General features: G+C 51.3%; 1 protein-coding gene across 5 annotated transcripts in view; it reads left to right on the top strand.

Moving 5' to 3' along the window:
- PRICKLE2 (prickle planar cell polarity protein 2) overlaps positions 1 to 26,325 on the top strand; it is a 61,102-nt gene extending 34,777 nt beyond the window's left edge. For 3 of the 5 annotated variants that reach the window (XM_026857328.1, XM_026857329.1, XM_026857330.1), the window contains exons 3-8: positions 4,944 to 5,057; positions 6,775 to 6,912; positions 7,236 to 7,439; positions 9,193 to 9,379; positions 11,713 to 12,576; positions 23,590 to 26,325. In XM_026857328.1, the coding sequence (XP_026713129.1) occupies positions 4,944 to 5,057; positions 6,775 to 6,912; positions 7,236 to 7,439; positions 9,193 to 9,379; positions 11,713 to 12,576; positions 23,590 to 24,458 (2,376 nt within the window). In that variant the 3' untranslated portion in view covers positions 24,459 to 26,325. Of the gene's footprint in view, positions 1 to 791; positions 3,275 to 4,378; positions 4,734 to 4,943; positions 5,058 to 6,774; positions 6,913 to 7,235; positions 7,440 to 9,192; positions 9,380 to 11,712; positions 12,577 to 23,589 lie in introns of those variants that run through there. The other 2 variants (XM_026857333.1, XM_026857332.1) reach the window with 2 other exon arrangements.
- The last annotated feature ends 556 nt before the right edge of the window (positions 26,326 to 26,881 follow it).

Raw genomic sequence — 26,881 nt, 5'->3', positions numbered from 1 at the left:
TGTGCACAGCGAGCCAGGGGACGGGGCCACGAGTGAGTGCACGCACACAGGCACCCACACACTGCACCAGCAGCTCCCCACCCTGGTGTGGTATGTCCCTGAGTGGGGTGGGGTGGGCTGCCGGGGTTGTGGGACCCTGGCATGGTCCCAGGGGAAATGTTGCTGTCCTGGGCATGAGGAGATGTTGGAGAATGTCGGCACGCCTGGATTTTGAACAGACTCCACTGCAAGTGAGGATTTACTGTGCTGTGCCTGAGTGGTGGCTGACCCACCGAGGGCCCCTTTTTGGGGACATCCGCGTTCAGGCACTCCGCTGCACACAGGCCAGCACGTACTACCCTCACGGAGCTCTTTGCAAAAGCCTTGCAGCTGGTTTTGCAGTTTGTTTGGTTTCATGAAAGCCAGGCGGGATTGCCCAGCTGGATGTGCTGGAGTTGTTATGGCTGAGCAAGTCGGCACCCATCAGCTGAGCCGCGCCAGGACACTGCGTGCTCCTTTGTAGTCCATCCCGGTGGTACAGTCATCCCAAACGGCCCAGTTTGGTGGGTGCCTTCGGTAGGGGTGTTGTACTCAGGGTGAGTACAACCGAATGCTACTTCCCAACAGCAATTCGTGGCATAAGAAACATGCTGTTTCCCCTCTGCCTACTTTAATTCATTGATCAAAGAGATCCTTCATCAGTGGCTTAAATTCACAGGTTGTTTGCAAACTTTTCATTCGAGAACAAGGTGGAAGACTTTGCCCACAAAGGTGCGGGTGTGGGTTTTGTCTTTGGTCACCCCTGGGACCACCAGTAGAAGCTGCAGTCCTGCCTTTATTTAGCAGGGCTGGGGTAGGTTTGTAAACTGTCAAAGTTAAACTGGAAACACAGCCCAAACCTAGGAAGACTACAGAACACAAAGGCATTTGTAAACTAATGTAATTACTTTCCTCAGTGCCTTTGAATAAAGTTGGCTCCACTTTAAAGGCTTTTTCCTACCCTTGTTTTACATTACGTTCTTTCCTTTCTCCTGGTTTCTTTCCTTTTTAATTTCTGTCTTCCCCCCTGTGCCCTCCCCTTTTAGCTCCAAGCAGCTGTTAATTTCCAAAATGTGTATCAGTTTTTGTTAGCAAACCTTGGCATTTGGACATTTTCCTTTTGAAGGTGAGACTAACACCCTGGGAAGATGGATATCTGCTGCGCCAGTTTCTCGGTTTCTGGCAGCACAGAGCCCGTCCGAGCTCCTGGGAGACCTCCCCGGGGCAGGATGGAGCTTGCCCGCCCGCCCGACGCGCCACGGCACCCAGCACCCACAGCCGGACTGACTTCCACGGCGCTGGCCAGCCCGGCCCCATGGCATCGGGGCCTCGTGACATTGTCTGAAGTCTTACTTTAACTCAGTCTGATGGTTTCCAGCTTTCTCCGGGGTTTCTCCCATCCAGATGTGTGCAGAGGTCAAAGTGAAGAGGGGCAAGTGGGGAAGCTGAGAATGAAACTGAGCCCGACCCCACACGTGGCTCCTGTGTGATAATGATGCTTGTTAGGATAATCATGGCCAGAGCAGATCTGTTGCGAGGGGAAATAGCAGATTGTGGAGCTGCTGTGTTGTATGGCAGAGGTATTTAATAATAAAACAGTCAAAGATACTGCGTGATTTAAAAGGGAAATGTTATCCATCCCGGGTCATTGCCCCACACTGTTTTCCTTATCTGGGTGCAGTTCATGTTGCAGAGCCTGTAAGGTCAGCGAGGAGCCGTCCGCTGGTGCTTGGGGGGTCTGGATCAGGCCCTTTGGCCGCAGTGGCCCTGCAAGGCTTACTAGCTACAAAGGCTTGTGCGTGCTTCGGAACAGAGCTGGACAGAGGAGGAGTTGTTTTAACAGAAAACAGTGACCTTTTGTACAAAAGCAAAGTGCAGACTGAGCAGCTTTAGTTTTTCAGCAAGTTAACATTTTCTGCAGGCCTTTTTCCTGAAAAGCTAGATTGACCTGAGACTCCCTCTCCTTTCCTTCTTTGTTTTTCCTTATTCTTGAGCATCACGACTGGGCTATGCCAGCCCAACTGCCATCTGCTCACACACAGGGTCGGAAATGCCATCGGCAGCCGGCTGGGCCCAGAGGCAGGGGACGTTGGCAGCCTGTGACCCTGTCCCTCCCGGGTTTGGCATTCTCTTCCAGGGAGCTGGGTGCATCCCTTGGGGAATGGGTGATGGACGAGAGAGCGTATTTGCACAAGCCTTGGTTAACGTCAGCTCAGGCAAGGGATTTCCTTCTGCTCTTCATCTGCACTCCAGCTGGACTTCTCGGGATAGGAGCGATGCCTCAGGTGAAAGGATATGTGCGTCCCTCTCATTCGGGTTTGTCCCCAGGAGGGATGGTGGGTGCAAAGGCAACAGCAGAGGAGGCCATCGACAGACCTAAGGAAAGGGTCTTCTCCCCACGAGATGTCCCACAGGTGCTGGGCAAGGACTGGCAGCTGCCTCCGCTCCATCTCTTCCATGCGCACCCCTGCAGAAGGTCCCTTTGGCTGATGCAGATCCAAAACAAACCCTTTCAGGTTATTTCAGGCAGCAGAACACAGGTTGGAGCCTGTTGTATTTATTTTGTTTTGCTTTTCAAACCAAATTGCCCATCCCTGCCGAGCTATGTTGCTGGTGTGATGGGAGCCAGTTCCTGCGGACCTGCTGAGACTAAATGGAATACTTCCCAGCGGAAGCAGGAGCAGAGCTGGGCACGTACATCCCGCCGCATCGGGCTCCTGGAAGGCAGCACCCAGGCTGCCGAAGGACCAACTCACATCCCTGCTTTTTGCCCAGGGTGAGCGTCTCGCATAGCTCATTGCTCTAGGGACCAGAGCAGCCTGACGGAATTTGGCAGCTCTTCAAAAAAAGAAAGTAATTTCTGGTCGCCACCAACTTCAAGGACTCAGTGGACAAAAATACCTTCATTGCAAGAAATAAAAACAGAAACTAACCAACCTGAGCGCAGGGGAAAGCAAGCAGTTCATCCGCATGTGGGGAATTTGGCTGAGAGAAGTCATCAGGCGCCTGCACCGACCGGCAGGGCGCAGCATGGCAGTGTGGTGGCCTGGCAGCCAGGGCATTGCCGGGAGATTTTCAGCTGCAAGCTCTGCCTCAGACGAGCTTCATGAACTCAGGGAGCTCATTTAACGTCATTATGCTGCAAATAGTCCTTTCCAGTGCGTATATTTGCTACCTCATGTAGCATGTCATAAGAATTTAAGTGTTTTTAATGTGCTTTGATGTCTCTGGATGAAGGATGCTCTATAAATGCAAAGTAAGTATTCTAATGTACATAGTTTGTTTTCTTTTTAACATAACAAAATACTTAGCAGCCTTCCTTTCTTTGACAGTTTCCATAGCTGGTGGGTCTGTTTCTGCTGTGTAAAACAAATTTAGGGTTTTGCAGTGGCATATGCTCAGTGTGTTCCTCAGCTTCGTGACCCGAGCGGTTCCCTTGTCATCAGCACTGCAGAGTTACAGGTGGAAATCTGCTAAAATTCTCCCTTTCTGCAAAACCTGATGATGGGGAAAGATGGATGTTAGGGTCGGTTTGGGGAGGAACCATAAATTGAGAAAAGCGATTGCAAGCACTGGAGCAGCTCTGCTCGCAGGTAGCTCTGAATGAGACAGCGGAGTGAGATGAATGCAGAGTAATTATTCCTGAATAGTGCCAGGTTTGAATATTTATTCTGGAATAATAAGTGATTTCTTCCTGTTGAAGGTAATTCCCTGTATGAGCCACCCCCAGCAGCCTGTACGCCCGTGGGTGAGCTCCCCTGGCAGCCAGCTGCGTGTGACCTGCCTCTGTGTCCCCATCCCTCCCGGGGACCCACGGTAGCTTGACATCCCACCGATGCTGTGGGGTTGTGCCGGCAGAGAGGGCTTCTCTGGGAAGAGCCAGCACAAGTGGTGCTTTCTAGGCCAAAGCTCAAAATGTACAGTGAGGGGGAAAAAGCTGATCAGAAGCCACTGCAAAGCAAGCATCGTTTGGGAGAAGCCCTGCGAAAGCTGCAGGCGGTGCAGCCACTCTGAAATGAGTTGCTGCAGCGTCTGAGAGCTGAGGGAGCATCTCGGGGTTACTCCCACCATGGCAAAGGCAGAAAGCTGTATGCACGGGGAGAACAGTTTGCCTGTGTCTAGCCAAGTGCGGATTTAAGGAAGCCATCAGCCCCCGGCTCCTGCCCGCGCATCTGGAGGCATCCGAGGCTGCAGAGACTCCCGATCCCAGACGAGCTTTCCCTTACCTTCACCTTCTCCGGGTTCTTCCCAAGCCGTTCAACGTCACCGTGGCCATTTTGGAGCTGATCCTCGGGCCAGTGAGTCCCATCCCGGTGCCTGGCCCGGCCCTTGAGTACACGTCCCAGGTGTGGCAGTCGGAGCAGAGACGCTGGGGTTCAGGGTGTGCTTCCTCTCCGGGCTGCCACTGGGCTCCTCCAGCGCCGGGGCATGCCATGCCCCACCACGCTGCCTTTTTAATAGCTGATTTTAATTATACGCTCTGAGACGAAAGAGAAAAACCAAGCCTTCCAACAGATTTTTATCTGCTGTTTATTTCCACAAATTACTTCAGAAAAAAGCCCGGAGGGTTTTGATGGAAGGTGGAGGCTGAGATAGCCGGCAACACGGAGGCTGCCGGGGCGCAGCCTTTTTAACCTCCTCTGCCGAGGCAGGTGCCGACACATCCCCGCAGCCGGCGCAACATGCTAACGCTATGGAGGCTGACTGAGCAAACGGTAACGAGCCCCGCTGCCTCGCCGGGGCTGCACCCCTCTTTCTCAGTGGAGAAAAGGCAATAAAACCAAAGCAGCGCGTGGCTGCCTTTCCCCGCTCGAAATCATCGGGAAGACCCGGTGCCCGTTGGCTCAGGGGGTGGCTGATGGCTGGGCAGGGGTGCACGGGCTCGCCTGGGGAGCCCCACTGCAGTCCCCTCTCTTGCTCCATAGGTGCACCAGTACTACAGCTGCCTGCCCGAGGACAAGGTCCCCTACGTCAACAGCCCGGGAGAAAAATCTCGCATAAAGCAGCTTTTGCACCAGCTGCCACCACATGACAATGAGGTTAGTAACCAAAAAGTGTCCTCGGACATCTATCAGGGCTGCGGGTGGGGAGGGGACGCACCTCCTGGGGTTGTTCTTATTGAAAGTGTGGCTGGTCCTTTCACAGCCCTTTCTGCTTTTCAGGGGCAGGGGGGGTGTTACTTGGAGTTTGGTCGTGTTGCTATTTAAGTGCCATATTTTCTCCCCGCTTGGATTGTGTTGGAGGTGGGGAGGGCATTGTTTGTAAAGTTAAATTTTTTTAAAATCATCTTTCTGCAGTTCTCGGAAATAAAAGCATTTTCTCAGCTCTCGGAGGCCAAAGCCACGTTAAAAGTGGCTTGAAATGCTGTTGAGATCAGCTGGAGCCAGAAGTTGCAGAAGCCTTTTCCCAAGTGCTGCTTCCAACTCACCTTGGGAGTGGGAGTGCATGTGCTGAGGAGGGGTTTCACTCAGGCTGAGCCTCGTGAGCTGGAAGCTGGGGGAGCCTGGCAAGCCAGAGGTTAAGTCAAGACCAGTCAGAGCAAACAAACCTTCTTACATCTCACAAGAAAGATATGAGGCAGCAAAAAGGGTCCAGTCTTTGACATCCTGTTCTCACCAGTGAGAACACTGGCTTCTGGTAGCCCACAAAATTTCCCTGTGTAAACAAAAAAAAGTTATTTTCGTGACGCTTTCTGAAGAAGCCACTCTGGAAAATACATGCAGGTAACTTGTTTGATCTAGGTCAGATTTTAACGAGTTTGCCTGCGCGTGGCTGGGTGCCACGGGCACAGCGCTGCCAGCGCCGGGGGAGCTCCAGGCACCGGGCAGGGGCTTCTTGCCGTCCACCCTCGGGCCCCAACCTGCCCGCCTGCCATCCCTGGCAGCCGCTGAAATCCCAGAGCCTCCGACAGCTGAAGAACATAGGAGTAATGCACATGAATGCTGCTGCTGCAGCCTGTGCTGCTGCAAGCTGGAGGAACGAGCCTACATGTATTTTCTGCAAATTGGCAGATTTTGCATCCAGTTTCCCCTCATGCTCAGTTTTGCTTCTTCCAAAAATTCAAGGTGTGTTGGTTGCTCATGTGAATAATCCTGCTCGGCTCCATGAGCAAAAAGTACTCTCCAAAGTAGCAGAGGCTGGATTGGGCACTTGATGCTACACGTGGCTACCTTGGCTCCTCAGTCGTATTCTCTGTTGGGATGCAATCAGCCAAGAGCTAAGCCTGCAGGATGAAAATAGCCAGGAAAACCTCAGAGTTTTATAAGCTTCAGGGAAATTGCATCGCTCATTGTTTGTATCCTTTTATTTGACTTATTTCCTTACTACCTTCCAACGCAGAGGTTTTGCATATGTGCAAACTTGACCCTATGCTGGAAGAATAGTTGGAGTTCCCAAATAGTGGGAACTCCATCATTTGCACAGGGAAAATGGGCTGTGCTCTTGAAATGCCAATAAAATATTTTAAAGCTTCTCTAAGACCTCTGCCATAAGGAGAAAGCAGGAAAAGTCTGTTTGCTGGGTCTGGGTGGGACTCAAGAGGACCCGACTTTTAAGACATTCCTACAGACATAGCACCCAAAGAGCAACCTTCTTTCTCCCCTTTCTTCTCATCTCTACCTCTTGAAATTTTGGCTGGGATGACTGAAACCCATATTGCAGTGCTTCTCCAGCCTCCCCTAAGCCCAGGACAGAGTTTGTAACCTCTGTGTAGAGGTTTGCAAGCCCATAACACTGAGCATCACTTGTGGTTTTTAGGTCCGCTATTGCAATTCGTTGGATGAGGAGGAGAAGAGGGAACTCAAACTCTTCAGCAACCAAAGGAAGAGGGAAAATTTAGGGAGAGGCAATGTCCGGCCATTCCCTGTAACCATGACGGGAGCCATCTGCGAGCAGGTGGGTAGCAGTTGACAAACTGGCACAAACGAGGCGGATTTGAATCACCAAAGTTAAGTGAGGCTTGTGGGAGCAACACCTGCCCCCCGTGAGCTACGAGCACTGGCGTCCATCACCAGTATTTGATGTGGAGCAGTCGCTTCACCTCCTGGCTTTGTGCAGGGGGCAGGCTGTTGATACCCTGGCCACAAAATGGGGATGAAAAGAGATTAAGAGGTACCAGAAATTAGCACCTTCTTCTGCCATGGTTGTGAAAGCAGCTGGTTGGCGGCGGGCGGTACCGCATTCGCCCACCCCCCATTAAACCCCAGCTTTTCTGACAGTGCGGTGGCCAGATCAACGGAGGGGACATGGCCGTCTTCGCCTCGCGAGCAGGGCACGGCGTTTGCTGGCACCCTCCCTGCTTCATCTGCAGTGTCTGCAACGAGCTGCTGGTCGACCTGATCTACTTCTACCAAGATGGGAAGATCTACTGCGGCAGGCACCATGCTGAGTGCCTCAAGCCCCGTTGTGCGGCGTGCGACGAGGTAAGAGCCAGCTCACCCCCGCTTCTGTCCACTCGAAAGATACATCCTGCTGTGGATGCTACCCGTGGGGATGGTATGGGAGGGTTCCCCTTGCCAGCTGGGGGGGGTATTTCTCCTCCATCTACCCTGGCGGCGGTGGGTCCGTTAGCACCGGGAGCCTCTGCATGGAGGTGTGCATACAAAATATGACAGTTTGGCTTTGCCAGCGACTCATCCAAGCTTTTCCTGGGGTTTCAGGTGAGCATCTTGGGGATTTTTAGTTGCAGTTTGCCTGCGGTTGTTCTGAGAGAGGTCCTCATCTAAATGCAGGATCCGGGGAGGCTTTCCATGAGGATTTCCAATAACAGCGCATCCTCTGTTCCTTGTGATTTTAGCCCAGCTGAGTGTCGTGGTCCTTTCTTCTCCTCCGTCTCCCCAGGAGAAGCCTCTGGCGGGATGAGTGCTGTGTTTCCTACAAGACAGTAGTGTTTGAGTACACACCGAGCTGAAATAGGCTTTAAGAGAGGCGATTAACGGGCTGTAGGAAGCTGAACAAATGGAATACAAAACGAATATAGAAAACCATACAGAGTCGCCTCTTGAGCATTTCTCAAGTGTCAATCTCTGTTTAAAAGGCTGGTGAAGGAAATTGTTCTGGCTTTTAAAGTTATGAAAACCATAGTGTGGAAAACCATGTGTACTATAAAATACCGTGTCCCATCTATGCAAGCATGTAATAGTAAAAATCCAAGGCTATATGCACTTCAGATATAAAGAACATTGACGTATGTATCCAATTAAATTTGTAATGTTAACAGTAAAAAAAACCTCCTAACCGTTTGACTGGCCCTATTTCCTTGTGGCTTAGGCTGGGTAACTTTTTCTCATGTATTTTTTATCCTTGCAAATTCTCATACAAGACTTTCTTTCAGCTCCTTCTTTAACACACACTTCTTCCCCTGAAACATCCAGCACTAATTGTGAGAAAGAGTAACTCAGGGGTAAGAGGAACTGAAGGGGAAAAGCTCTCGGAGTGACCTGTGCTGGGATGGAGAGCCAGGGGGAGAGGAGCTGGGCCGCTGCTTGCTCCTTGCAGCTTGGCTTTGGGAGTGGAGATGGGGTGGGGATGAGAAGTAGAGACAGCAAAAAAAAAAAGCATCTGATGGAACCCTTTCAGATGGCTGTTTCACCAACCCACTCTTAACAACGTTCTGTGCCTCAGTTTCCCCACTGGTGTAATGACTGCTAATTATCTTGAACACATGGGCTGGGTAGAGATACTGGGGAGGAGGCAGGTAGCTCCGTCTTCTCTCCCCTCCAGAGAGCTGCCACTTCTCCTTGTGTTAGCACTCATCCTTGTACTAGGGTCTGTGTTTCAGAGACGGGTAAATGTGTTTTAGTAAGCAGCTGCTCCGTTCTTCGGAAGTCCACCAGATCGATAGGTTGTATATAAGCGTGTTTATTACCCTGATCGACCCTTTCTGCTGATGGATGTGCTGAAGAGAATGTTACTGCGAGCTCTGCCTTAGCGCTTTGTAGTCTGTGGGCTAACGCAGTCCTGAGCTATTTGCATTTTAATGGATTTCCTTAAGAAGTGATGGGTGCCCCTGCTGCAAAGCAAACCACGGGAGTTTCCCACGGCTATAAAATGTGGAGGTTCTATGAGCAAAGCAGCGCAGCTGCTCTGCACAGGCGGGAGGCACGAAGGTTGGCGCCCGTATCCCAGGTCCCCTTTCTGACCGACTCTGTTCCACGTTTCTGTTTCCCCCCACAGATCATTTTTGCCGACGAATGCACCGAGGCCGAGGGGCGGCACTGGCACATGAAGCACTTCTGCTGCTTCGAATGTGAGACGGTGCTGGGGGGGCAGCGGTACATCATGAAGGATGGCAGGCCCTACTGCTGCAGCTGCTTCGAGTCCCTCTACGCCGAGTACTGTGACACCTGCGCCCAGCACATCGGTACGTGCTGCTGCCTCGGCTCCAGGGCCAGCGCGGGGCGGGAGGGAGCGGGGCAAACCTCTGCTTGGAAGGTTGCTTCTGGCAGCAAGAGCTGTGGCACTAAGTCTTTGACAATGACCTGGGGCTGCAGGCAGAACTGCCCACAGCTGGGATTTGCTCCAGCACTGCGGCATCTGAATTGGTTCGTGCCCCTGTCGCATCCTACAAGGATGTTATCCCAGTAATTTGTTTGGTTAAACCACTGTTTATCCCTTTTTATGGTCAGAGAGGGGAGGACTATCAGAGAGAACAACCTCAGGAGCTGTTGCAACTAGTGAAAACTTTCTCTGGCCTAATATAACACACTTTTTTTTTTTCCTTTTAAATCTCATTTTCCTGTAAACAGCCTGGCTCTTCAACTCTCAGATTTTTTCCCAGCCAAGCTTGCCAAACTCACTTGCATGAGTTAATGAGCTACTGACAGGAAAGATGCTTGTTCATTCATCATTATTGTTTCTATCTGCTTTTCTTAATCAACCCACAGATAGATGTTCTCAGACAGAAAAAAATAAACCAAACCAACAACAAAACCCAACGCATCAGAATCGATTTATGTTTCTAGAATAGTGATTGAAAATGTACTTTATTCTGGGGGTTAGCTGTCCCCCCAGCACTCAGAGGGTGGTAAGCCGGGTGGGCTGGGAAGCCACCTCGCTGCTCTCCCCAGTCCTGTTTGCCACTTGGCTGAGCATTTGCTAGCGGGTGGGCAGGCAGCCCTTTCTTTGTCCGTGGAGGTGAGCTCATGTGTTCAAATAACTCATAGGCTGCTGGGAAAGAAGAAAAAACAACCATTTTGCTCTTGTGCAGCAGCCAGATGGCACAGGGAGGAAGACTCAGGGCTTCAGCGAAGCACTTGGAGGACACATTTGCTGTGACCTGCAGCACATCCTTCCCGAAAGCTCAGCTGCGGAGCGGTGAAGACGCAGCTGTTAATGCTTCTCGCATGCTTCCTTCTCTCGTGCTTCCCCCATCTGCTGTCCTCCCCTCAGTCCAGCCGGCTGGAGCCTGCTGACTGTCAGGTTTCGGGGCAAAATGCCTGTTTTGGTGCATATCTGCACATTTCTAGCAAAGGAGAGACTGCAGCCATTTTGCTGCAAGTTGCTCATAGTAGTCACTGAGTGTTGTGATTAAGAGCCACACAAATCAGAGGTAAGCCTGTGCTTAAGATTTGTAAGGCTTGGGGCTGGGTAGCCGAGGAGAGAGTGAGGAGTCTGTGCTCCTTCCTCTGCGAGATGGCTTCAGGGCATTGGAAAAGGAGCTGATAAAATCCCACCCACTGTCTTGCCCACAAGCCTAGCACTCCAGTTATATAAAAGCATTTCGCTCGTTGTAAGGAAAGAAAAAAGCCCAGTTACACTAAACCAAATCTAGGTTGGAACAAACCGGACCGTTAACTTACTGTTCATTTGTAAAACACCCCAGCAGCATTCGGCCCCCCCAGCGACACGGCTGTGGCGGGTGTGCAAGCACGTGCAGTGCACCCGTGGGATGCAGCACCCCGCCGTGCCGCCCAGCCCTGCCGTGTGCGGCAGTTTCTCAGGTAATGGGGGCTTTTGCCATGAACAGCAGCTTCAGCAAGTGAATAAACGTTATAATTGAAAGCCCGGGAGCTTCGCTCACAGCTCTGAGCAAGAGCGATGCGCGTGCAGCAGGCATGTTCTCCCCAGGGTTTTGCTGGTAGGGGCCAGACTCTCTGCATCAATTCCGTTAACCTGAGGGGGGCTGGAGGGAGCAACCCAGGAATTTTGGCTGGGTGCAAGGCAAAGGTGTGTGCTCAGATCCTTGGGGCAGGCTCTCTGCACTCCCTTTTGGAGAAGGGGCACCAATCGCCAAAATAAAGTTAGGATGGGGGCGCAGTAGCAGTGACGGACAGGGATGTCATCTCCTCTGTTACATACTTAGCCAAGGCAGCACAAATTCCTCATTATGGTTCATTTGGAGGCTTTTAGGTTTGTTTTTTTTTAAGTAGGGAGCATATTATTGCTTTGACTTCAAGGACTTTATGGAGAACTTCTTGCATTCCTTTGCTTTATGATCGGAAATATCCCCATTTAATATGAAATAGCTGGAGGCTTGGCTCTGCTGCCTTTCCCAACATTGAGTAACTCCCGAGCAAAGGCCTGCAGACTGCAAGGAATTAAAAATGGCCTTAACTTCATGCATTGGAGAAACCCTGCTGAAGGGTTTTGGATAGTGAACTGGGGGTGCATGTCGCTCGTAGGGGATGCACATGTTAAGTGCAGTGTGAAGTGACGCCCGCGGGCTGACTGATGCTGTACATCTTCCCCCTCAAGGTATCGACCAGGGCCAGATGACGTACGACGGCCAGCACTGGCACGCCACCGAGACCTGCTTCTGCTGCGCCCAGTGCAAGAAGTCCCTGCTGGGACGGCCCTTCCTGCCCAAGCAGGGGCAGATCTTCTGCTCCAGGGCCTGCAGCGTTGGCGACGACCCCAACGGCTCCGACTCCTCCGACTCGGCTTTCCAGAGCGCGCGAGCCAAGGAGTCCCGCCGCAGTGCCAAGATTGGCAAGAACAAGGGGAAAGGCGAGGAGGGGGCGCGCAGCCCATGCAACCAGCTGCAGGTCACCTCCAACCGCCTCTCCACTGATGTGGACCCGCTGTCCCTGCAGATGGATTTGCTGAGCCTGGCCAGCCAGACGCCGAGCCTCAACAGGGAGCACTTGTGGAGGAGCCGGGATGAGCTCTATCACTATGGGAGCAAAATGGAGCAAAGTCAGTCCCAAAGCCCTTTGCAGCTTCTGAGCCAGTGCAACATAAGGACCTCCTATAACCCCAGCCAGGTCCCGGGCTCGCAGCCGGATTTATGGGCGAAACATTTCAGCAACCCAAAGAGGAGCTCCTCGCTGGCGATGAAGAGCCACGGCGGCAGCTTCATCCAGGACTGCAGGGAGGACTACTACTCCGGGAGGCTTCGCTCGCAGGAGAGCTACAGCGACATGTCCAACCAGAGCTTCCCTGAGACCAGAGGAAATCTTAAAGTCCCCAAGTACGAAGAGGAAGAGGAAGGCGGGATGCCGACACCGCAGTGCCGCACCCGGCACCCCATCAACGCCCTCAAGTTCTCAGAGGACCTGACGCCCACCGAGCAGACTCCCCGCGGCTCCATGGAGTCCCTCGCCCTCTCCAATGCAACAGGTACGTCACCCCTGCTCCTGTCACCCTGCGGCCACCCCAGGACCTCCTCTGTGCGATGGGGTCCCCTGTGCTCCAGGTCAGTGCGACGGCAGGTGTCTTCCCGTTACAGGGGGGACTGGCAGCTTGGGGACCATGGCTTGGTGCCATGGGCTTGCCTGCCCAGCCCTGGTATGCCTGGCAGCCTCCTCTCGCTTTGCTTGCTTGTTTACCAAATGCAGAGCTTTATAGATGGCTGGCCTTTCTGTGTAGCTCAAAACAAATGTTTTAAGCTCTTTAATCCTCCCTTTTGTGAAGAGGGGAGAAAAATCAAGGCCAGCTGCTAATGCAGAGGCAGATTCCAGCCTTCAGTGCTTGAAGGACTGCTGTCAGCTGCCCTTGCAGGCTAAAAATATTTTTAAATGCTTTGAAATAGGCCCAGTTAACCCCTTTTGCATGTTACGCAGTCCTTGAGCACGTGACTAGTTAAAAGAAATTCCTTCCCCTCTATGCACGGCTCTTGTTCTCCTCTTCCCCAGTCCCTTGGTAGAAACTGCATGGAAAGGCACGATGCTTGTCCCGTCAGGCTGCACCCATTTCTCATGAGCACATCCCAGGGTAATATTTCTCAGTCCTCTGACCCCAGACGTGTTTGGGTTTCGTGTTGCGGCTGTGGGGATGGGTGTACGTGCACAGACGTGTCTGTGTCGGGGCTCTGGTCCGCAGCTCGGCGCTGGGGCAGCTCAGCCCCCTGCACACACCGTCCTGCAGCCTGCTGCAGTTTGTATTATCAGATGCCTGCCCTCGCCTGGCACAACTATCGCTTGCTTCCAAGTCCCTCAGCAGAAAACTTTGCAGAAAAGAAAATACCGAGCCTGGTTTGCTTGTCAAAGATATACTGCCTTGCTTTTTCTTTGCTGCTCTCCCGGCTTTCCTCTGCTCCAGCCAAGCATTGCTCAGATTGGGGTAGGCCCTGCGCCTGCCCCCTGCAAAATAGAGCCCGTCTGTCTTGCTGTCACTGGCAGTGAACACACTGCAGGGTGTTTGGGACCTGGTCCTGAGGGTTTCCCTGCGGGACGCTGGCACTGGGTGGTGGGGATGTGCCAGCGAGCATCGCCAGGCCCCCCAAGAGCTGAGCACCACCGAACCCCAGCTCTGGGCTCTGCCCCGCCTGGACGGACAGGTTTGCTCTGCTACGCCCGTGCCTCCTCGCCTCGCTCCTGGGTTTCGGTGTGTTTGTTTAGGGAAGTTGCCAGCCCCGTGCCAAGATGTGAAACGATCTCTGTGTTCAGCCAGGATCTCCCTGTCAAGTGATAAAGCAGGGGGGAGAGGAGAAGCTAATGAGCGGGAGAGGTTTTTTGCTCAAACAGCCTTGGATATACGTGGAGGCAAAATAGATGTGAAATGGCAAGGGAGTTGGGAATTGCTCGCCCAAACAAGGTTTCCCTAAGCAAAGCTCCACGTTTCCAAAGCTACTTGCGTTCCTGAAAACTCGTGTTGTGTAAACCACATCAGTACAAAGAGTCTTGAGCAACATCAAGTTCAGATGAGCAATCCCTGAGTGCTGAAGGGGTGGCTGCATGCTTTGGAGCTGAAGTGTAACAGGGTATAGGGGATACAGGTCAAGAGACAGGAAACATGGCAAGACCTTCATATTAGAATGAAAATCATGCTGTCCTTCATTTTAGAAACCTCCTTTTTAAATGCTGGGAGGGACACCTTCCAAAGGCATCATCCTCCACGCTCAGCCAAAGTATGAATTTCCTTACGGGCAGTGCCTGCCTTAACGACTTGGTTCTTTCCTGCTTTCTGGAGCAGATGCTCAGCATGATGGGGCTTGCAACAAATTTAAGCAGTTCCTCTGCAGAGTGAGGTGATAGCATTTTTATTAATGTGTAAGATTCTAATAATTTTCCCTGCTCTGGGACCTGGCTCAGCATAAGCTGGGGGGGCACTGCAGCAGTAACAGGCAGCTCCCCATGTGTGCAGTTACGGAGGACACAATTATCATCCCATCTAATTGGCAGCGTTCTGAGGACAGGGAGGTTCAGTGACCTGGCCGAGGTCTGCAGGAAAGCAGGTTTTTGGGCAGGGGGGTGTCAGGGCACAGCACCCCGCTGCCTGGCTTTTCCCATCCCACACTCCCTGCCACGGGTGAGCAAGCTGCCCACCGAGCACCCCCACAAAACTCCCCCAACACAGCCCAGGGGTCTGGCTTGCCCTGTGCCCTCCACCCTGCATGTCCCAGCTCTGCTCTGCGGGAAACTCCCAGGCATCCACATACAAGGTCCCTTCAAGCTACTGATGCTGCACAGTTGTTCCACCTTCTAAAGTGAAATAATTAACACCGCATCCATCTAACTTTTTATGGCATTGCTGAAAACGTTCCTTTTCTTTTATAGGGAGCTGAAGGGCAAACAGTCCCTGACCTGCAAGAGCACACATTAAACGCTGGTCCCTCCCTAGCAGCAGATTTTGCTGTGATGTTTCTATTAGATCTTAACTAATAATTAGCCGGAGACATCAGTAAAAGCAGATAACTCGTGGGGTGTGCAGCAGTAGTTCCTGTCCCCTGGCCAGAAGGCTGCCTCCTGTGAACAGATGCTGTCCCTATATATTTGCAATAGCATTTAGTGCCAGAGCAGGGGTCACCAATGGGGTGGGTCGTTCATGATCTGCATGACCCCAAGTCTCCTGTGGGACCTCAAGTTTTCACCTTACCAACCAGGCTCTACTTAGTTAATCACTTTAAAGCCAGTTCCTCATGGGTTTGTAAAGAGGTGTGACACCCTGGTAATCCTGGGCCCTTGCCCTTAAAGTGTTCAGTTGTGCTCTGCTGTCTCACGGTGGGCAGTAGTGAGTTGTAGAGGTAGCTGTGACCCTCCTTGTGCTCTGCTTCAGGGTTTGAATTAGATGGGAATGTCTCTGCTTTCCTCTGTTTTGTGCTTGTGTAATTGCCACAAATGCTGATGTGATTTAAACACATCCACTGGCAAAGGGCAGAGATTTCTGCTGGTGGAGGGCATCTCTCCTTTCCTCCCACTTTTCTGTTTGAAAATCCCTTTTCTGCCATCAACTGAAGGCTACGACAGACTCCGACCCACTACAGCTTCTTGGAGACTGGGTCTTCCTCCTGGCCAACAGGGACTTTAGATGGAGAGGCAGAGAGCTAAAATATTTCCCAGTACATTTTCCAAGAAACAGCTCATTTTTGCTGATTTTGTATTATCTGTTATGTTTTATTTCCTTTGGCTGCTTTTGCTTTTTTTCTTTTTTTAATGGCACTAGCAACAATACAAAACAGTGGATGCTGTAGCAATGTTTACCCTATAACTCCCTTTATTAAGCAATCAGGACGATGCTAAAATGGAGTTTGTCCAGGAACCTTTTCTCATGAGGAAAAGCCTGATCCTACCAGAGGTTAATCACTTCCCAGAAGATATTTGGTCCATCACAGCCCTGCTCCCAGCGCTTGCGCTCTGCCTTGCTCTGCTTGTGCTTGATTTGCCCTCTAAAAAGGTTTTGCAGGCGCTGTATGTGCCTGGCAGCTGAATTAGAAATCAAGAGCTGATCTCTGCTGATTCCAAAGAGTCATTTCCACAGAATTCCAGCTGGTCAAATAGCCCACTTAAGAAAGTACCTGCGGGCTAAATGTTATTCTCTGGGAAGAATCTCTTTGTGTGCAGCTTGCAGATATCAGGAGTGCTTTGGAGGTAGAAGTTGTGTTGAACAGTGAGACTGTTCTATGCAAAAGGAGAAATGGATTTTAAGTATTCCTTGAGAAAATTAGTTTGGGTGAAGGTAATAGCTTCATCTGTCACAGGCATAAATCCAGGGAAAAAAGATGTTACACTGGTGCCCTGACAGGGTGGAATGTGATTTCACATGTATGGCACACATTTCTTCTGTCATCTGTGTTGTGAGATGCCCAGAGGCCCCAAATAGTTGTTTTTCCAGGACTCAACAACTGTGATATACCCAAAAAGTAGAGAGAAAAAAAAACATATGAATACGCACGTGGGTTGGCACTGATCCCTGCACATCTGAGTTGCAGAGTGACCTGACAGCATCATTTGTCTCCAGTCCCCTCTTCTTCCTCTGCCTGAGGAGGAGCTGAAGGGCGTGGGGGTGGGGAAGAAGAAAACCCCGTTGCTCAGGGCCAGCGTTTATTTTCCAGATAAGGGTTCAATGTGCCAGCCTCTCCTGCACCGAGGGCTTGGGAGCAGCTCCTGAACACCCTCAGGGATGGCAGTGAGGGGCTCAGGGTCTGGGGCTGGTCCCCATCCCCATGTCCTCAGCACCACTGCATCCCATGGGTGCTTCTCTCCCCCCCTGGCTGGAGAGGGTGGCTGCCCTGGGCACTTCAGCTGAGTTATGCGAGCCAGAATATGACACATTGGCTGTTCCTGACTTTCTAAGAAAAACAGGCTCCCAGCTCTCCAGCACACTCCTACCACCCTCTTTCCCCTAGACACAGGCAGCATAAAACTGCTTCTGAGTCAGAACATAGGATCCTTGGGGGGATTTCTTGCAACTTTGAGACACAGGTATAACATTCCCCAATCCAAGCTGGGTCATTTTGAAACCCAACGTGTGAAGACAGAGGTTTTTCCATCCCAAAGGGCCAATGCCAAAACTGCCAGGGATGTGGTGTAGCTGGGAACTATCACTGTTAGGTTAATGGTTGAACTAGGTGATATTCAAGGTCTTTTCCAACCGAGATGATTCTGTGATTCTGTGAACATTTCTTCTCCCCCTCGCCCACCTTTTACTACTCGGCAAAGGTGCAGAAGGCAAATGCAGGGAATGAGAGAAGGAAGAACAGCTCATTGTAGGAGATCAGGTTCGAGACCGTCTAAGGAATGTGAAGGAGCACAAGTCAATGGGAGCTGATGAGATGCATCCACAGGTCTTGAGGGAACTGGCAGATGAAGTGGCAAAGCCACTAGCCATCATATTTGAGAAGTTGTGGCAGTCCAGTGAAGTTCCTGGTGACTGGGAGGTTTGGTGTGCCTACCGCAGGGGCCAGCCACGTGCACGCCTTCACCCCTTCGGTGTCACACACGGATGTGCTGAAGCCCATGGGCTAACAACCAAACCAGAGGGAGAGCTGAGGGACTTGTGGAAGATGTCAGGGGAAGCAGTAGCACATCATCTGCATCCTGGCCTGCTGCCTTGTCTGGGGAGAGTGTAGGAGCTGGTGGTGGTGATGAAGGGGGTTTCAGGGATGCTTCTAGGTTAAAATCCAACCCTTTTCCCAGGCAGCACCCATGCAGCGGCTTCTTTTAGTGAGCCAGAGGGACCGATCGAGTGGGAGACACACCCTCACAGCCTTGGGGTGGCACGCAGGGGCACACTGTGGGAGGCTGGTGGGACCATGACCCGCTTGGCCGAGCACTCTGCTTTCCCCCAAATTGTTTACTTTCCACAATTTGCACTTACATAAGGGTTCTGCTTTATTTCTGCATGCCCCGAGGTCACTGAGAAGTGAGACGAGGCTGAGCTATAAACAAAGCCCTGGACAGGCTGTTTCTCCTTAAGTTCCTTTTTAGTCCTTGAAGTTGAACTTGAAATAAACCCTGCTTCAGGGGTGGTGAGGATGTGTCTGCCTGGTGCTGTGGAAGGGAGAGGGCTCTGACATGGGGGACAGGACATGAGAGATGCCATACTGTCCCTTTCTGTGCCTCTGTAGCTTCACTTAAACTCTGCCTGGCTGGCCTGGGCGCAGGGTTTTGGTGAAGGCAGGCACCTATATGGGTATCAGGTGGTGAGGGCTGCGATGCACAGGTGTACAAATACGCTATGATAAATGTAAAGGCAAGAAGCAAGCGTCAGCATAGCCCTGTTTGTGCAATATCCTAAGTCAGGATGTTTTGCATTCCCCCGCCGGGGTGAAGCAGATGATGCTATCTCTGCAGTGAGATGCTGGCTGCGGCAGGGTCTCGCCCTGTGTCAGCCCAGCTTCGTGGGGAATTTAATTTAATGGGGGCTGGGAGCTGATTCCCCTCATGGGGGGTGCTTCATTCCCAGCCTCACACCCAGCGTACGTGCTCTCTGCGGCCCCTCTGCTGTCGTTTGCCAAGTGGTTTAATAATTCTTAATTAACGCAACTTGCAGCCCCGGTTTAGCAAAGCAGACAGTGAGATTTAAGCACCTCTGAGTGCTTTGTTGTGGCAGGGTTGTAGAGGTGATGCTCATGAGGAATATCTCTGTGCCGTCGCTTTGCTTATTCAGTTGTTATTTCCCTTGGCAATGTTTTATGGGATAAACATGGTTCTTAATAGGAGTGGGAAAGGATTTCAGAGGGGATTGTACAGCATGTTCTTAGCAAACCTTAATGCTAACCAGAAGCCTGCTTTGTGTTCCCGGCACCATAGCCAGCTCGAGTTTTATATCAAACACCCGCAGACGAGCTACAGCTTTCGCTTGTGCTCATCCGAAAGGCGTGTGTTTCCATGGCTCCGGGGTGAAATATTGAGCCTGGCAGCCCCACGCGGTGGAGAACGGCAGCAAAATAACCTGCTGTGTCCACATGCGCCGCGGTGCTGGCTCCAATCTGGCCACAGGACAGCCACCAGCTAACGTACCGCGCTGGTGACGGCAGACGCCACCTTTCCTCTTCCAGGGGAGGAGCCTCTAGGGTAGGTGCCAATGGATGCACTTGGTGTCTCAGAGCATCATTTTGCAGAAGGAAGGTCTGGCAGGGTCAGCACATCACCCCTGGAAAGGGCTTGGTGATGTGGTAACAACTATCCCACGCCGTGGACCAGAGCAGGGCTCCTGCTCCCCTGGATGGCCTCGGGAAACAGATTCTCAGGTTTCCTTGTTAGAAAAAAATCACTGCTGCGTGGTGGGGTCTCCCCTTGTGTGCTCGTTCTTCCAGGTTAGGGCTCGCTCAGGTTATTAGCTGTGTTCCCAGATGAAACACTTCATTAAGAGGGAGCTGCAGCGGTTGTAAATAAATACTGGTAATTCAAGAAGATTGGGCCTCAGTGCTCTGATGTAGCTCTGAAATGGCAAATGACCACAGCAGAGAGGAAGGTCGATGCCACCTTTGCCCTGTCCAGGGCAGTGTGGGACCGGAGATCCAAAGCTGCTCTGCCTGTGCCCGGGCATCCGCCACCTTCGAGTGCCTGAGAAACCCTCCAGTGCTGGAGCCTGCCCTGGCTGGCTTCTGCTGTGGTCGCACAGAAAGAGTTTTCTTCTATTCCAAGCTGAAATTTTCCTTGAAGGAGTTCAGCAGACCTGGAGAACAATGTATTTCTCTCCTCTTTGCAAGCATGTTTTTTTTTTTTCACATTTGAAGGATGTTATTATTATCCCCTTCAGCCTTCTATTCTCTAGACTAAACAACCCTTGCTCTTTCAAACTTTATTCCTAGGTTATATTTTCTAGATGAAATTTTTCAGATAAATGGTTATTGCTGTTCTCTGAACTCACTGCAGTCGAACTGGAGCGCTCCTGGCTTGCTCCTGCTATGCCTTGATGAGGTTTTGCAGCTCCTCAGGGAGGGGCAGGATCATTTAGGGGACCTTTGAAAGACTAAGCTGGGCCTAACCCCCACTCATTTACACCTTGCATTGGTGTAAATGTAAAATTAAGCCTGGAGGCACCTTTGTGTTTTGGGTTAGAAATTTCATCCTTGACCTGGTACTCGACCTTGACCTTTTCTGGGCACTGTAAGAGCCATGTGGAGCTCTGGGTGCCTTCAGTGATGCTGTAAAAGCACAGCTTTGCTCCTGAGCGAGTGGAAGAAATCCTTTGCTGCTACTGTGGAGCAGATAAAACAAAATTTCCATGGCTCCTGGCTGTGCTGCTTGCTGGGTCACTTTCTAGCGTGGCTCTGAAAAAAAAGGCTTGTGCACATGCAGCCTGCCACATCTGCCTGGGAAGATGCATTTGGCCCCCAGCAAGGAGCGTTTCCCACTGTCCCATGGAGGAATGAAGCTGTTCTCGGGGTGGCTTTGCTGCAGCCTCCTGAGCATGGGCTGCATCGTGCCCTGAGCTTCGTGTGCTGACAACGGTGGTGTACGTGCTCCGTGATGGAGTCCTCCTATAATCGGCATTTTCCCAGCGACTCAAGATCTTAAAATATGTGTGCTTAATTATAATCAGGCTGTCTGGATGAACAGCCAGAAACATCCCCTGGACCTAATAATCACTGATTAAACCTTGCACTCCGAGCACGAGCTGCACGTGTATCACAGGCTCCTTGTCTGAAATTGCTGCCCTCAGTGCTGACCAGCACTTTAAAGGGGAAAAGACAAAAGCATTCATGGTGTGCAGAGGGCTTGAGACCCCTCCATCCTGTATAAACTAAACATGTAAAGTGCTGGCTCTGTCTTTCCCAGAGCCAGAGCCACCCAATTATCATGGCTTGCTTTGCTCCGGGCAAAAAGAAATACAGGTTTCACTGCAGGTCATCTCGCTCGGCCTCCATGGTTGCGTGCAATGCTCCTGCTGGTGATGCGGAGGATGCAGCTATGTCTCGCTTAATTTGAAAATACTGTCTTGCTCTTCCCATGTTTCCGGAACCTCTCCCCAGATGCTTGTTTTTGTTGTCGCTGGATGCAGGACCAGAGGAGAGAGAGATGACCCGTGGGTGCCATCCGATGCGGCTGGCTGCGAAGCACCGGCTCGCCCCGTGCCCCCGCGAGGCGGGATGAGGTTGGCCCCATTCAAAAGATGCTGCCAAAATCAATTTGCTGACGCTGCAGAAGCATCCTGTGGTGTTTGGATCTGTATTCCTGCACAGCGCTGCCGTTGCTCGTTCTTATTGCGGAGCTGCGCCAGTTCTCTTTAACGAAGGGTTGCATAAATGTCACCAAGGGCTCATTTTCTTTGGCGTCAGCTATTGTCTGGCAGATCTGATTAAGGCCACATTCAGCTGTCAGCGGCCGTGATTCACGTTCGGATCAGCTCCGTCGGCAACCCCACTGTTACTCTGGCTTTTTGGGAGGTCTTTGCGCGTGTTCCGGAGTTGCTTTTCTCTCCGGGGGCGGGGGGGCTCCTGGGCTCCTCTGTGGTGGCACGGGAGGCCCATGGGGAGCAGTGCCTGATGTGACAAACGGCATCACTGGGATCAAAGGCAGAAGATCACAGCTCCAGCGGGGAGGTGGCGTGTGCGGGGAATCGCTCGCTGCCGTGACGGGAGCGGGGAGCGCCGGCGGGCGGGTCCTCGGGGGTGACGGGGAGCCCAGCCAGGACTGTTTCCAAAGGATGGTCAGCAGGGTTGGGTCAGCCCACTCGAGATCAGTGCGGCTTAGGAAACAAAAAACATGAAGCTGGCTTGAAAAGTGTGTCCTTTTAGAAACAAAACATGGCTTTAACTTTTTTTTTTTAACCCAGCCTCTCCCTTTTCCTGCGGTGTTCAGGAATCGCCTTCGCTTTACCTTCGTCTGTAATCATAAACTCCAGAAACATCCCCATTAACAGCAGAAAAGCAAAAGAGCAGAGGGAAATGGCTGCAGCGGCTGGGAGGACTCGGGGAGCAAAGCCAAATCATGTGAGACCCAGCAGCGGCTTGTGCTCGAGTGCTAAAGCTCTCCCTGGTGCCACCGAGGGGAGGATTTGGAAAACCTTGCCCATCTTTACAGGATCTGTTGATCTTTTTGAGGCTGAGTCCAACGAAACCCTGAAGCGGCTCATGAGCGGGGTTAGTGACAGCAGCCCTTGTTCTTGTTCAGGTTTGGCAGGCAGCAGCTAATGCTGAAGGAGCTGAGCTCTCGATGAAATGTAAGCAGCTTTTGTTAAGGGAAAAAGAAGTTTATTCTTGAATTGAGGGCTGGGCGGTTGGTTTTTTTAATTAATTTGCAAAGTCGTAAATTCTCGGTGATTGCATAAGGGCTGTGCGTCATGTTGAAAATCCTGCTGATGGTGCACGGCTCTCCGCGTTTGGTCTGCACGGGGAGGTTGTCGGAGAGGGATGGCGAGAAAAGCGCCAAAGCAAACATTCTGCGTTTGATTTGGGATGAAATGGATTTCCTTTCAAATGGCTTGCGAAACGTGTTGTCCTGAGCTTGCAATGCAAGCGCTGAGTGCTGCCAGTTGTCAAGCCAACATGGAGATAGTCAGAAAATAGAGAGAAAACACGCAGAAAATAGGCCAAGGACTAGGGTGACGTGGGGTGCGTTGAGTTTCTCATTGATGGGCACATGCTGAGCAGACACCACGCTTCTCTGCTGCCGGGTGAAGGCTTTCTGGGCTGGAAGAGAACACCTTGTAGGAGCTGTGGGCTGGAGGAGAGCACCTTGCGGGAGCTCAGAGCTGGGTGGCACATGGGAGAGACCCAGTGGGTCACCTTTCGGAGCAGGGCAGCCCATCAAGGTGGAGCTGATGTTCCTGGCTTCGTGCCCATATGCAGCTGTCTGGATATCTGCAGGGATAGCTTGACCCTCCCGCTGCTTACAGGGAGCTCCAGCAGACCCTCTCGCCCTCAGGTGTTTCCTCACCTCCTGGGAAACCCAACTGCATGCACGTGGCCAAGGCTGCACCTTTGGTCTTCCCACGGGTGTCATTCAGGGGATCTGTGTGGTGCAGCACAGTAACAAGCCTGAATTAGTCAGTGGCCCCATTTTCCGCTGCCCCAGACGTTGTTCAGTCCCTCAAAACATGTCAGCATTGCACAAGGTGTGGGTGCCAGATCATGGCACCCTAGTTATCTCAGTGTGCAGGAGGCCTCAGGTTACCTCTGACGCATGATTTCTCACTGGCATCACTAGTTATTCCTATCAAGTTGCAGACAGCATAGACATATGGGGAAGGAAGTCGTGAAAAGCAACTTGGAGTTCAACTCAAAACACCTATAATTGGTGTGATATCCCCAAAGGAGGAACTGCCTGCTCTTAAAAAAAAAAAACCAACTTTTTAAAAATCATCCTCTTGAAGGGCTCTTCAGGACAGCATCTAAACCACTGAGTTATTTTTCAAAGCAAAAGTCTTGGGCCAAACCCAGCCTTCTCCCCGCATCTCTGCTGATAGAAAATTTTCCTTCTTAACTCTTTTTTTTTTTTTTCTTTTTCTCCTTTCCCTGCAAAGGCCTCTCTGCAGATGGTGGAGCCAAGCGCCAGGAGCATCTCTCCAGGTTCTCGATGCCTGACCTGAGCAAAGACTCAGGTATGAATGTCTCAGAGAAGATGAGCAACATGGGGACCCTGAACTCTTCCATGCAGTTTCGAAGCGCCGAGTCCGTCCGCAGCCTGCTGTCGGTGCAGCAGTACCAGGACATGGAGCCGAACCTGCACGGCCTCGCCAGCCCCCTCGCGTACCGAGAGCGGCAGGCGCATGGGCGGATGCACCAGAGCTTCGATTATGGTAGCGGGGTGCCCGGGGGCAAGCTGGGGGCACAGGAGGGCTCAAGGCATGCCCCCATGAGCGAGCGCACGCGCCGGCGAACTAACCTCCGGGATGATGATCGGCATTACCGCCCGCACCGGCCCCGGCGGTCTCGACGTTCCCGGTCGGATAATGCCCTGCACCTGGCCAGCGAGCAGTGCTGCCGCCTGAAGGAGAGACCCTCGCTCCGAGCCAGGGAAGACTACGACCAGTTCATGCACCAGAGGAGCTGCAGAGAGACGATGGAGCAGGGTCCCCGCAGGGACGTCTACGGTCACTGTCCCCGGACGGTGTCGGATCTCGCCTTGCAGAACCACTTGGGCGAGAGATGGGGGCCCTACTTCGCCGAATACGACTGGTGCTCGACCTGCTCCTCCTCTTCGGAGTCTGACAACGAGGGCTATTTCCTCGGGGAGCCAATTCCCCAACCCGCCCGCCTCCGGTACGTGACCAGCGAGGAGCTCCTGCACAAGTATGGCTCATACAGCATGCCCAAGTCTTCCACGCTGAGTGGCAGGGGACAGTTGCACAGCCGGAAAAGACAGAAGAGCAAAAACTGTATCATATCCTAATGGCATCCTTGCTGGGCACCTTGGCAGAATGTAAATTAACTCACAAACTTGCACTGTTTTAGATCATGTAAGCGCTTTTATTGTAACAAAAAAGACCTGAAGAGTAGGGATTTGTAAGAAGGTTGTAGACTGGCTTCTATAAATAGTCATAATCCTGGGCACCATGAATATATTTTGCACATCTTACTTTGGAGGAAAGAAAAAAAAAAAAAAAGTTCACTTTAGCCTGTAATATTTACCCAGTAGTTTTTCCTCTTTCTCCCAAATGTTGCCACCCTTTTGAGTTCTGTTTGTCCATACGTTTTCAGTACCACTGTTGACTCTCAGCATCAGTTTGCCGGTAGCTTTTGCTTTCAACCATGTTTTTGTTTCCCATTAGCCATGTTGGTAGGTAATTTGTCTCTCAGACAGTGTGGGAGCCTAAGTTATTTCCATGATTGTTGTAAATGCAATGTAAATGAGAGTTTGGAGAAAATATTTTTGTATTTTGTAATATCAGAGGAATTTCTATATCTTAGGAGTCACTGGGAAAATGCATGCACATTCAGAATTGTTTCCAGCCAGAGCTAACCAAACAGTACTTTGGACCCCCCTTTCCATTTCATCATCAGATTTCTTAAGTATATCAGTGAGAGTTTGAGTTGTCATTTGTTTTGAGGGTTGTTTTTTTTTAAAAAAAACTTTTTTCTGTTGTTTTGTTTTGATCCTGCTAAATAAAGAGAACATTTTGTGATTCATTAAATCTTGAAGAGGCCTCGGTGGCATTTTGAAGTCGGCTCACGCCTGTGATGTGCAGGTACGCTCCATCAGTCAGATACAGGAATCCTGACAGCTGCAAAAGGGACTTTTTTTTTTTTTTTTTTTTTATTATTAACTAGGAAAGAACAGAACTACCAAATGTCTGCAACGTTGTAAATGACCAAAGCCGGAGAAGGAATTTTACACCTCTGTAGAGAACGCTGAAGTTACTCAACGTTGAACTATTATTTGGAGTAAATAAAAGTGTAAATGGTGCAATTGTGTGATGTCAGCATGACGTTGTTTTGAATATAGACTTGTCTTATGGTGCTCTAGTCTCCTGGGTTATGTTAACTGCTGTTCATTACCAAGTGGAAGTCTCAATATTGCCTACTGCCTAACACATAAGAGAACGACTGCAAACTGCTCCCCGCGGGCCTGACCCTGCCCTGGCGAGACGCCCTCGCCCCTCCGAGGCCGCTTGTGGCCGGTGGGCTCGTGTCCTGGGTGGGCTCAGCCCCCGCCTGCGGAGCTAGGACAGCCCCACAGCAGCCTCACTGTGGCAGAGTGTTCTATAAATAGGGCTCAGCTGTATTGTATTATGGTGGATGTGAGTTTGTTCTCTGTATGCTTTAAACCATTGAGGTGCTGCCATCGCAGCGCGTCCCGGCAGATGCGCCGAAGGATTGCAAAGCCAGTGCTGGTTGTCCCGGTGCTTCCCGAGAAGGAGCAGGTTTACAAAAGGGGCTCTTGGCACCCAAAGATGCAGCTTAGCGCCTGAGGGTGTTAAGGTAAAGCTGGGCTTTGAGCCGCAGGAGGGCTGGGAGGCTTCACCGGCTGCATCGCCCTCGCCCCACGCGCTGCAGGCATCTCGGGGTGCCCCTGCACCTCCGCCAAGCCGGCCCCTGCCCTGCACCCCGGGGAGGAGGGTCCCGCTGCAGGGCCGGTGCCGGCACCCCTGGCCATGTGCAGGGATGCCCCATTGCCTACTCAGAGCAGCAGATGCAGAAAATTCTTGAGGATGGATGTCTCCATACCACAAACTATTGCTAGGAATTTTTTTGTTGTTTGTAAAGGACAATGTGATAATTATTATTCCTTTAAAAAGAAAAGCAAACAAAAAAAAAAAGACACTTAAGTATATTTAAAAAAAATGTTTTTTTCCAGTTGGAATAAATGGAAGTATTCATCCAAAGGGAAGAGTCTCATGTGTATCTTTTTCCTCTTAAGGAGCGTTGGTTAGCTGTGAGTAGAAAACTCGATTTTCATTCAAATCCTGTACAAGAGTCAGCTCAGCCCCATCCCTGACATGGTTTCAGTGGGCACAGCTCAGCTCAGCAAAATCTGTGGTGGGTCTCCAGCTTACGCTGGGGGAGACTTCAGGCTGTAATTTATAAATAACAGCCTTTTTCTTAGAAGGTTCACAGATATTTCCTTGTTTTCCAAAACAGAGCTGGTAAGTCGGATAGGGGTATTGTTTTCAGCCACAAGTATGACACTATAACTACAGGTTATTACGTAGTTGGCATTTAATATGCACAAATTAATTCATTGTCAGTGATTAAAAGCACAATGAATGTTGTCTGTCAGCTCCCGTACAGCTGAGCTGCTCTTTGTACAGGGGGAGCCTGAATTGCTCAGCAAATGGTAAAAAAATAATCCCCAGCCTTTCCCCTTTAACTGCT

The sequence above is a fragment of the Athene cunicularia genome (genome assembly GCF_003259725.1).
Source record: "Athene cunicularia isolate RWA chromosome 12 unlocalized genomic scaffold, athCun1 chr12_part1, whole genome shotgun sequence".
Classification (NCBI taxonomy): Eukaryota; Metazoa; Chordata; class Aves; order Strigiformes; family Strigidae; genus Athene; species Athene cunicularia.
Note: the sequence above shows the minus strand (reverse complement) of the source record. Positions and strands in the feature narration are given on the sequence as shown.